The sequence below is a fragment of the Ctenocephalides felis genome, unplaced genomic scaffold, assembly GCF_003426905.1.
Source record: "Ctenocephalides felis isolate EL2017-DRISC unplaced genomic scaffold, ASM342690v1 CF-g0.4_SCAFFOLD_01886, whole genome shotgun sequence".
In the NCBI taxonomy this organism is placed as follows: domain Eukaryota; kingdom Metazoa; phylum Arthropoda; class Insecta; order Siphonaptera; family Pulicidae; genus Ctenocephalides; species Ctenocephalides felis.
In genome coordinates this window covers 65,285,731-65,298,586 of record NW_020538040.1, presented here as the reverse complement: position 1 = coordinate 65,298,586, position 12,856 = coordinate 65,285,731, and the positions used below count along the sequence as shown (strand labels likewise).

General features: G+C 27.8%; 1 protein-coding gene across 2 annotated transcripts; it reads left to right on the top strand.

Moving 5' to 3' along the window:
- Nucleotides 1–1,239: 1,239 nt before the first annotated feature.
- LOC113377946 (phospholipase A2 inhibitor) lies at nt 1,240–10,641 on the top strand. 2 transcript variants are annotated; one of them, XM_026618411.1, is made up of 2 exons: nt 1,240–1,390; nt 9,315–10,641. In XM_026618411.1, exon 2 carries the CDS (start codon nt 9,328–9,330, stop codon nt 10,498–10,500), a length of 1,173 nt encoding a protein of 390 aa, XP_026474196.1. In that variant the 5' UTR covers nt 1,240–1,390; nt 9,315–9,327; the 3' UTR covers nt 10,501–10,641. The 2 variants fall into 2 exon arrangements, with proteins under 2 accessions (XP_026474196.1, XP_026474197.1); XM_026618412.1 differs by lacking the exon at nt 1,240–1,390 and adding an exon at nt 1,446–1,527.
- Nucleotides 10,642–12,856: the final 2,215 nt, after the last annotated feature.

Genomic DNA, 12,856 nt, shown 5'->3' with positions numbered 1-12,856 from the left:
GTGTGTGTGCGCGTGTGTGTGTGTGTTCGGATACAAATTTTCGTCGACGATTTCGGGAACACAGATGACGCAATTTGAATAATTCAAAAAACATTCGATTCGTATTGATAAGGAGACGTGTGAATAGTTTTTGGCAAAGGCAGGTCTAGCCGTTCCGGAGATACGGGGCAAAAAGTGCCAAAAACGATAACTCAGTTTTTAAGAGAATGGAGCGTCCGATTTGAATAATTCAAAAACATTTACTTGTATTAACAAGATGAAGAACTGATCAAATTTTCATGAAGGCAGGTCTAGCGGTTTCGGAGATTTAGTAAAAAAAGTAAAAAAAAAATGCCATTTGGCGGTCAAAAATGATCATTAGACATATGCACGTCAAATTACCAGATATTTTATAGAGATTTTAACAATAAGTATAAATTTTGTTTGCATTTCTATGGGTTCCGTACTAATGTTTATTCGTTAGACGGCGACGTGGCGCTTACGCGCTTTGACATTTTGTGTCTATGCAGTTAAAGCAGTACGATTGCTTTGAAAAAAAGTTCAGAATTTCCAAAATAGTCAAAATAAAAACATTTTTTTTCAAAAAAAAATGTTTTTTTCAAAAATAGTAATTTTTTGTCAAATTCCTAGTTTCTCAAAAATCTAATTTTTTCGAAGTCAAATTTTTTCAAAAAGGTTAATCGGTTTTAAAAAAATAATAATATTTGGTACGGGAAGTTCCAGCAATTTGCCTTAAGTCACGATGCCATGCGCCCCACTAGTTGTTGTCTAAGTTTCGGATATTAAGTGCAAGTTTATTCATAAGCTGAATACGAATAATGAAAGTTACAGTAGTAATAATAATATATTTGGAATCATTTGAAATTCCTTGAATATTTCATTGCGGTAACGGAAGTTTCAGCATGATGCTAGTTGTTAGTTATATTTGCTTTTATTTTATTGCAAGATCAACAAAATCATCTTCGACAGCAGGAAATGCTTTAAAATTGTGTATCGCTAAAATATTCGTAAATGAAGCAATTGTGTTAAGAAAGGCGTAAATAAGCCGAGAAGTGTAAATAAATGATGTCCCGTGTCTTGTGTATCGTGTGTCCGCCGTGGGTTGGGTTGGTTAGCTCTGTGCGAAGAGCGAAGCCCGAAGCTGCGGTCGAGCCGCATAGAAAACCCGCTTCTCTTCGACGGACTGTACCCGCCGTGAGGTCACCTGTGTGAAATATCATATGCAGCAAACTCAACTCATGAGTGGCGCGGTTTAGTTGCTTAAGCAGAAATTGTTCTCTTCGGAATTTGATACAAATGCGCTTTTTGTAAATGATTATCAAGTGCTCTAGTTGTGACCATCATACCATTACGTGTGTGACGACCGTGTTTGTTAAACGTGACGTTAAATGTAAGTGATTCAATGTGAATAAATGTGTAACAGGTGTCAGTTGTGCCTATAAAGCAATAAGGCACGCGAGAACCTAATGTTTATCACGCAAACTAAAGCTTTGGGATTTCAGCACTGACGAATAAAAATGATATTAGGTTATTGCCACTAATTTATTATTTCTTTACTAATTAATCTTGTTCAAACAAAAGCACGCATACAAATATGCATCAACAAGTAGGCGGGTACAAGGTGTACAATACAAACGCTTATCTTAGAAACCTATTTATATGTGTCTATCTGTGCATTGTGTATATTTTTTATTATATTTTGATCGTGGACTACAATATACAATAGTGGGCATGTAGTAATGGACAAATGCGTATATACATGCATATATATACGCACTTACAAATATATAAACACACACTCACACACACACAAATATATATATATATATATATATATATATATATATATTTAATTTTGAAATTGTTTATTTCGACTTTGAAACGTATTGTTAAGGTTTTTCAGCCACAAGTCGAAAAAAGAAAGAAAGAAAGTAAATACAAAATCTTCTTTAATTATACGTTTCGAGCTATTATACTAGCATTACATTACATTCAGCTAAAATAAAAAATATGATGAGCTAATATAATAGCTCGAAACGTACAATTGAAGAAGATTTTGTATTTACTTTCCTTCTTTTTTTTCACTTGTGGCTGAAAATCTTATATATATATATATATAATATATTTTGGCTTCCTTTTCCGGAGCAGATCCGTGAGTTGAGATAAATTCCAACTAGATTTAAGGAAATAACGTGCAAAAAATGTCCCATTGCCTTTTTACACCGTAGTGCCCAAAACTTTTATTCTTAATTGAAACATATTTTTGATCTTAGTTCGGGAATGGATGTCACTTCAGCATGACTCAGATTTTTAAAGAGAGCTTGAGTAAATATCTAATAATAATGGGTAGTACTGCCCTAGGGCAGTTTTGTAATTTGAGTTAAATTTCAGCTTGATTCAGGAAAGATTTCTATGTTTTCGATTTATATTTTCGAAGTGAAAACCGACATCGCTATTGCACGAAGTCAGGTTGTCTGTTATATATATATATATATATATATATATATATATATATATATATATATATATATATATATATATATATATATATATATTACCACAATAACTTTTTATAAAATAAAAAATTAATTTTTAGTAATATGTGTTTAACTATGTCTTCAGAAATATTGTCTATACAACTAAGTATTTAAATTATAAATGGGATTTACATTTTCGTCTAGCACATTTACAAATAAAACATCTCGTCTTATTAATTCATCATAACTTTATGATGTATGTTTACATATGCATACTTATTGATTTATCCTTTAATTAAGACTATCATTCTAATAGGATTCTCTGTACCATTATTCTTAGCTATAATAAATGAACACTATTAGAATTCGAATATATATTCTACATTTGAGGTAAAATTTAAAATATAGATCTGTCAAAGCTTTGATAATGTGAATATCTATCTCTTTCTTGATGTCTTTTTTTAAAAATTTTGAATTATGATATTTATCACCAAAACGTTCTCTAAAATTTTATTCGTATTTAAGTTCCTACATAATTTCATATTTTAAGTTTGTAGTAATACAATAAGTCTCAGATTAAGTTTCCTTTCAGAATAAAAGTCATAATTTAAAAAAAATTATGTGGCACTGTCCTTAAATTTTATGTCGTGTGCTTATAAATTTTGGAATTAATATTTGCTATTAACAATATTTTTCAGTGTCAATGATATTTTTAAACATAAATATATTTAAACATTATTACTTACTCTAAATGTCTTTCATGAATTGTGCAGTTTAAAATAGTTTTTCGTTGTACCAAAAATTCTAATATGAATCTTTCTTGCATTCTTATCGGACAGAGTAATTTACTGTTTGCAAGATCTAACTATTTAATATTATATATTTGCACTATTTTCTTATATTAAACTACATTTATTGTTAAGTTTGCTACACTCTATTGAGAATTGATTACGTGCGAGATTTTTATTATTCTAAATATGTGCAACCTAATTACTTCAAGGATATTGTGTTTATTGTTGTCGATGATAATGGTTTGCATTTGATTCATTATTCGAAACTTTATAATAAATATATAATTTCTAACATTATTCGAAATGTTTATCTCACCTGAATTATAATTGCCCTACAAACTATTTTAGATAAATACAATGTAAAGTATTGAAGAGATATTGTAGAATTTTTGTATTTGAGCTATTTTAAAAAAATTGTTAACTGCTGGTGAAGACGAACGCAATTTTAGTTTTCCAAGTACCGTTAACAAAATTTAACCACTTTACATGGATTTAATAGATTTGATAAAAAATAGCCTAAATTAAATATATAATTTTTTATCATATTTAACGGCAATTAGAACCGTATATCCTAAAAAGCGTTAAGCTGAAACTACTTCTTTCCCCGAATTTTTAGATGGTAACCCAACGGTCGACCCATCCATATCTGATTACTTTATTATTAGAATTTATCTAATAGAGCTGACTTTTTATACAAATATATAAAATATTCGTACAAGTAAACAAAACCTGCGTTTATCGCATTTTCTTTATCTATTTGGGTAACGAAAAAATCTAGGACTGTTATCATAGCGAGACAGCTTGAAGTAATAGTTTACTTTCATTTAATTGATTGAAAAATAATATACATACTCTACAATTTAATCTTTTAGTTAATTTAATAATTAATTTTAGTAAAATAAAATTCAAACTATAATATGGGCCATCATATCAGTTTTATTTATAATAGGTTAAATTTTTTGCATCATCTGCTGAATTTCGGTAATTATTTTCACCCTTTGATTTTGGCTAAATTATGACATTATGACTTACTTGATTAATTAATGGTCGAACCAACAACCAATCTATGATTTTGGTTTTGGTCCTCTCTTCTAACAGAAAATAGACTTAATATTTTAACAGGAATTTTTGCTTTTGACTTTTTTTTATTTCTCTACTTTTAACTTCATCTAGTATTGGCTGTGTATCGATATTGATAATCTAGTATCGGTTTGATGCAATTTGTTTTAGCGACAAAAACTGTTGAATTGATATTACAATTATTATATTTTTATAATTGGTATCAATTAGGCTAAATTGGCCAGATTGCTTCAAACTCCTAATATTTGTTGATAATATTGACATACGAAGTGATTTTTCTAGATTGCATTTTTATGATTAATGAGATATAAATTGTGTTATCTTGAACGGCATTTTTAGTCTGGGTTTCAAGTTTGCATTGAATATATAAAGGCATATAAATAATTAAAATTTATTATATTAGACACCACTATGAATAAGGTTCTGCTAAAGCAGGCGAATTCTTTTACATTTACATAATCTCATTTGGCATTTCTTTGTAACCTAAAAGTTTCATGAAAAAAATATAAATGAATTTGGCACTTTCTGCATGAGTGTTTACATAATATACAAAAAAAGCTAAGTTAAATATATGGATAGTTTTACCGAAACTATTGCAAGAGGAAAAACCGCAATGCTATATGTCATTTATGTACATTGAGTCACAGGACCACTCTCGACAAAATACGCAAAAATATGACAAAACTAGTGGAGAATGGCATCGTGCCTTAAGGCAAAATCTAGGAACGTCCCCAAAGTTTTTTGAAAACTTTGAAAAAGTTAAATTTTTGAGAATTTCGAAATTTTTGAAAAAATTGACTTTTTTAAAAATTAGAAATATTTATTTATATTTTGAATTTTTTTGAAAATTTTGAACATTTTTTTCAAAACAATGGTTAGCTGGGCAAAGACAAAATATAGAAGCACGTTTATAAAAAAAATTGAATAGTTCTTCATTTCGTTAATACAAATGCGTGTATATGTGTGCTTCGGGGGCGTCCAATTTTTAAGGATTTGAGACCCCCTCCTTCTTGTTGAGGCATGGTGATATTCAAAATTAACCCCCCCCCTCCCTCGCTAAACATCACATGTATTTTTATTTACGCGATAAAACTGTAAAATTTTTGATTTTTTTGAAAATGTTTGAATTTGAAAACAAAATCAGTTAAAAAATAAATATACGTGATATCTTACTATACTCCTCCCTCCCCCACGTGATATTTCGTGATTTTTTGTCAAACCCCCGCTCTCCCTAAAAACCTCACGTAATTAATGGGCGCCCCCTTATCTTGTGTTCGGATACAATTTTTTTTTGCCAGTAAATGAAGTAAGAAAAGTTCAATAACTGTTTTTGGAAAAATCTATTTACTAATTTAAATGATTCAAAAATATTCGATTTGTATTGATATTGTGAAGAGTTGATAAATTCTTAAGATTTAGTTGTTTAACACATAGGCCAAAAATATGCCATTTAACAAATGATCACTGATCACAACGTTTTATAGAAATTTCACAATGTGCATAATTTTTGTTCCTAAAAGTTTAAATTTGGTACCCATATTGTGATTTTTCAAAACGTACTGCATGATTCAAATAAATGATTTTAATTTCTTATGCGAAATTTTTATCTAGTAATTTAATATGTTTCAAGTAATTTTTTATCCAGCATTTTAGAATTAAAATATGTAGAAAACCAAAGAAATCGAATTTCTTATTAACTTTGTGAACGGAAATGGAAACTTGATTACTTTTTTACTACAGTGAATGATATATGAGAATGTGCAATGCTATTACAAAATAGAGTAATCTAGAAGACTCTTAGTGAGATGAATATATGTTTCATCAATGTTACTTTTTTTAATATGCTTCTTTAAAAATGCATGTCTAGAAACATATTATGGGCTGGAATTATTCGTATTTCTATAAAATAAAACAAAGAAATAGTTCCAATTCTTGTAAAATAATTGTCGTTGGTCGCGAAATATGATACAGCGCTCAAAATTATTATTTCAATCACAAATAGATAAAGGACACACAAAATTACATATTATTAAATATCGACGTACTGGTCGAAATGCATTTTTAAACAAAATTGTGATTCAATAATTTAGATAAAAATATTTCTTGAAGAGCTAGATTATGAATGTAAATATTTAAACGATCAAACTATTTAGTTTTACAGTATATATGTCTAAATTACCTTAACTTAAAAATTAAAAGTACAAGTCAATAATTCAAATGAATCCGTAGTAGCATCGATCCATGAAAATAAAATTCAATGTTAATTAAAAATCTAGCATTTTTAAAAATTATATCTGTAACATTAAAAATAATTTTGCATTAATTAAGAAAATGATTGCAGAATTTGATATGAGATTTTAGATTTCAAATGATTAACATGTTGTCGCTGTATTTAATTTTATAAAAATATTTATTTATTATTATGCATACTGTTATTTTTATATCGATTTGTCTAATATGATTATTTTCAAGACTTTAATATTTCGAATATTTCTAAATTCTAATAGAGACGCGGCAAGTTTTAGCCTATAATAAGAAAAATATAGTTGAATAATTTTGGAACCAATCGCATTTAAAATTTTGACCAAATTTATGAATTTCATGAATTTTAATATACATAATTAGGAAATAGAATGCTTAGTTTTGTTACTTTGACTTATTTTGATGCATTGAAAGTAATTTTATGCAAAGAAATTTTTTTCAACTTTCTTCAAACACTTAGTTCGTATTAACACTTGTATGTTATTATTAAATATTTACTTTATTATAAGTAATACAATATTTTCTATCAACAATATGCATGTCATTAATATAATATGATGAGTGGCTTAATTTTATTTATAATTCATTTATTTATATTTCGGATAAAGGATTAAATTTAGTAATTACAGAAAACAAATTATTTTAATTGAATTAATTGCAGTAAAATACAACCCTAAAACAATATTAAGTCTAGCATTAGTATTATGTAGTGCAACTTGAAGAAAAAACGGTATGACATTGACTTGAGATTCTTCTGATGATAAAAAAAATGTTTTAAGTCCCAAATCTGAAAAATAATAATTAATAGCAGTAATAGCAAGAAAAGAATATAATATGAAAATAATTGTAATGATAAAATCCTTTTGGTGGGAAAATGTTAAAATAATTTGGAATAAAAATTAGAAAAAATATAGAAACAGGAAAAAATAATTGTAACTGTTGAAAGAAAAGTTATATCAGATATTATCAGTAGTAATTTCATTATAAAAGTATTGTTTGATATCGAAATTGGCAAATTCAGAAGTATCATGAAACTTTGGGCACTAACTATCACTCAATTTTCTAACGTATAGTGGAAGTAGATATAATAAATATATTAATAAAAAAATTAAAATTAATCAAATCTTTATTAAAAATTTGCGAATAAAACATCTATTGGTAAAATTCACTCATGGTAAAATATATAAGAAACAATACAATGCTTTCCAAATACTTCGACTATAATAATTATCACATACGTGCGACTGCGTACAATTTCAAGATAAACAAAATCTGTATAAATGTTCTTCCTTTGACCACCACGTTTTTTATGTAAATAAGAATACTGACAATACGTAGAAGATCTTATACATTCATTTAGATTTTGAAAAGTATTTTAGGCTAATAGCTAATAATCCAATTATTTATCAAAATACGTAGTAAATGCTTGATATGATAAAGCATGCTCCGTGCTACTGAACTTTGTATCTGACTGTGACTTAACTATATTACTCATATATATTCAATTGTTGGTTATACATTTAATATTAAATTGTATATATTAGGGTGGTCCTTAATATGGACTTTTTTGTATTTTATTGCTCCCAGGTGCTTAAATGCTAACAAATTGATAAAAAAATGTCTAAAAGTTTTAGCTTTTAATATTAACTTTTAGATAGTGCGCAATTCAATCAAAGCTTCGTATGGAAATAGCATGAAAAATTTCGAAAATTTTAAAAATGTTTTTTAGGTATAACGACAAATGAATTAAAAGTGACATGAATTGAAAGTTTGACGCTCTGCAAAACAGGTTTTTTATAATTTGTTTTGTAGAGCGTCGAATTTTGAATAAAACTTATTCATTTGTTTGCTAAGTTATATCAAAAAAACATTTTTAAAATTTTTGAAAATTTTCACATGCTATTTCCATACAAAACTTTTGAATTGCGCATTATTTAAAAGACAATATTAAGAGCTAAAACTTATAGAGATTTTTTTTAACAATTTCGAAGCATTCGAAAATGTCCATATTAAGGACCACCCTAATATATATAAATTTATATATATATATATATATATATATATATATATATAAATAATGAAATTGATTAATACTGTAACTTTTTCCTCTTCCTCGAATTATGTTGTTGCAAAATACGATTTGGATTATATGAACGCTACATCTGTACACGCTTCGAATTAATGAATTGATATAAAATTTGCAATTCTAATTAGGTTTTAACTATTATTTGCGATTTCTACTGTAATTCTATTGTGAACAATATCAGTATATTGGCATTTGTTATTACTTGAGTCATAATTAAAATAGCTAGATAAAACATTTCTAATAATATCACATGTTGTCGTATAGTTTCGTATATAATCTTATATAAATAACATATTAATAATAATAAATACAAGATAAAATTGTGCAGTAAATAATTGTTGACGATAGGCAAAGTAAATACGCAAAGTTATGCTTATATTTGTTTATAGGAAAATTACAAATTAAAAATATTCTATATGCAAGCAAACGTTAGGATACTTGCTTCGGTTGTGTTGGCTTCCGTAGAGAGTAGTCCGTGATTCACTCCACATATTGGAGTAGGAAATTTATTCGGTAAACTTCTATAGAAAACAAATAATTATGTATTATTAGTTTTAGTGTCATTAATGTTTGAAATATTACTTATTCGCCTTATATATAAAAGTTTTTTTGTTTTAGATAACTCATTTTAATGGCGAGGTTCATACGATTAGTATTATTGCTGATATCTTTATATGAAGCATCAGCATTAGATGGAGGATGTGGAAAATTATTCAATGGCAAATGCATATGTGGTTTGACGACTTATGGTGATCGCGAGCAATATGTTGTGAACTGTACGAATACAGGATTTGAAGACACAAAGGTCTTGGAAAATCTACCAGAAGCGACAGAAGTGCTCATTTTCACAGGTAATAATATTCCAGAGCTTCCATGGAATGTGTTTGGTGCTCTTACCGAATTGGAACATCTGAGAATAGTGGATATGTCCAATAATCGCATAAAAGATATTCCGGGAAAAGCTTATCATCACGTGAAAAATGTTCAGCGTTTAATTTTGAATCATAACGACTTAAGTATTTCCCCGGATTCGGATGAAGACAATCATCACCATCCTAGAGTATTTTCCAATTTTATTAATCTTATGGAGTTACATTTGACGAATGCATTTGCTGATAATACAGACGCAGAATTAGCTAACGATCTTCATAATATATTTGTCAACAGTAATCTAACGCATTTGAGAAAACTTCACTTGGAACAAAATGAAATATTAAATTTTGGAGACAAAAGAGTTTTCTGCGATTTACCTAGTCTGCGAGATTTGCATTTGGGTGATAATTATTTATCAGAGATAGACTTTAACTTTTTGTGTCTTAAGAATTTACGGTTTCTTGATTTGGAACGGAATAAAATCGAATACTTCAAGAAGCGTGACCTGCTCACCCTGGACCAGGTGAATGCTGCTGGCCGAGAAGAGCAGTTGGTCATCGATGTTGGCGGCAACCCTTTCCGATGTGATTGCATTGTTAGCGAGTTTTATTCATGGCTGTTCCGAACTAATGTTACCGTCAGGAACAAGGAGTCTTTACGGTGTCATCGCGCCCAAAAGCATGGCGGGGAAGCATTGATCAGCCTATCCGTCGATAAATGTCGAAAAGCTCAATCTGTAGTGCACGATACGAGTAAAATATCTACCGTGACTTTTATGCTGATTATTTTAATAGTCATTCTTTCTGGACTTGTCGTCGCTCTGGGCTACATGAGCAGAGATAAGTTGAAATTAGCATTTACTCCTGTGATAGAAACCGTTTCTAAAAAAGTTCAATATACCACGATCCGAAACAATGAACAAGAAGTTTAGTATAAGGAAAATTTGTTGCAAATATATTTTAATTGATAATCAGTTTCTGAAATTGATTCGAATCAATTAAAAGAATGTTTGAAAGTGATTAATATTACTAATGATAATTGTTTTGGCGTATACTTAATATGTAAAATTTGAAGAGGGCATTTTAATTAAAAATTAAAACGCTTTTGAAAACAGTTATTATTATTATTAAGAAATATTAATTGTATTGAATGTTGACCATTTTTTAAGAAAAACTAACACAAACTTAATTTCTCATATTTTTTAACCTCGTTTCTGGTTAATTTTAATTCATTCGATTATCATTGATTGTGTAAATGATTATATGGCCACACATATTTTGAAAATGTAATCCATGTTTGATAAAAAAGTTTACAAGATTTGATCTTCAAAAACACCTGTAAAAAAGTATGTAAGTTTTATGATTGTTATACTTAATAGGCGCTTCCAAACCGTTAATAGTCAGTTGGTATAATTAAATATATATATGTATATATATGTATATATATATAATATATATATATATCTTGATAGTTTTTTCGACTCTGAAACATATTTGAAAAAAAAATTAGAAATAATTTTCTTTATTGCTATACGTTTCGACACTTGATGTGTGTCAGCATTCAGTAATAACCAGGTTAAGAGCATGATAAAATCTTAAACAAAAATATTTTTTTAAAGGAAATTTAGCACAAAAAAAGAATTATAAGAAAAAGGAGAATTCTATTATTTAAATTCATTATGGAACATGAAATCATGCTACCGATAGTGACATTTAACTATCATTTGATATCTACTGAATGACGCACATCCAGTGTTGAAATGTATAGCAATAAAGAAAATTATTTTTTCTAAACTTTTTTTTTATTTCGACGAATGGGCTAATAAAAATATATATTAGCAATGCAACTTGCAGTTTATGAACCTGCATTCTAAATCTAATTTGAGACGATTCAGATAATTTTTTCTAAAATATGATCATTTGCGCGTAAAAAATTATTCTCATTTTTTCTCATTAAATTGTAATAAAACGGTTTAATCGAAAAATGCTTCTAAGCGCTTTTGAGTACATTGTGTGCACACAAAACTATTTCTACGTGAAGAAATATTTGTTATATTTTGAACACAAATATATAACTTCTTCAAAATGATACTTGATAGGCGCTTCGGTCTACGAAATTGTGATGATTTAACCAATATAATCGTGAATTTAAATGGAACTGGTATGAAAGCTTGCAAAATATAAGCAAAAAAAAAAACACGAAACATTAAATTTCAACTTAATCTTAAGTCAGTATTGTAATTTTTATTTATATAAAACACTATTTAACTTTAGCCTGGACTTTAGTTTCCTTATATTCACTTTTACATTGTTAGTTGTTTTTAAAAATAGTACATTTTAATGAGCATACACATGTTTAAAAGGTAAAGATAAAACTGTTTTAGTGCTAACGTGCCATAAAAAATTGAAAAAAAATGTTTCGAGATTTTAGAGGATTACTATATTAAGAAGCGAGCTGTTGTGTATAATACATTATTGATAAGAACACTTCGTCAAGATCTAGTTATATATTATTAAGCACTTTTACTGTGTTCATAGAAATAAACGGCTTAATTTTTGTTTATAAACGATATAATTGATTATTATTTCTCTTTGGGTGCACTTGGTGCATCTCAATGCAATAACAAATTGTACTTATTTAATAGTCTGCTACTATTATAATTAAAACTAGATTAGAATAGATATATAGTCCATATAGAACGTACTTAAAAGACAAATTATATAAAACGACATAATCTAATAGAGATGTTTAAATAAAATATATGATTATTATATTAACTTTTATATAAAGCTCAAAGATAATAAACATTTCTATTAATTCCATAATGAATAATTGTGTTATAAATGTAGTGAGTTTTCTTAATTAAAGAAAAGCAATAAAATATAATCATTTAAGATTGTTACATAAGTTTAGTTTATATATTATTAATGTATAAAAAAAATTCTATAGATAACACCTATAGAATTCTATAGATAAAATATTAATTGACAACGTAAGTAATAATTTTATATGTATACATATATAGAGTGAAGCGGGGCTTGAGGGTGCGCGGGTTAAAAGGCCCATCATTATTATCTCAAAAACAAGCAAATCATAGAATATTTTAAAGTAGAAGGCAAAAGACCAGCATCTCCTCAATTCTTAAAATGTCGCTATCAGGAGTTAAACGGAAATGTATCAATATTTATACCATTTTTTTGTTGTTGTTAGTTTTTTTGGTTTTGAGCTTTTCTGATTAGTTTATGATACCTGAATATAATTATATTGCAGTACATATATAAGTATAC

What these genes read in the sequence shown, in the direction of transcription:
- LOC113377946 (XM_026618411.1), top strand. Translation starts at nt 9,328, where the DNA reads ATGGCGAGGTTCATACGATTAGTATTATTGCTGATATCTTTATATGAA.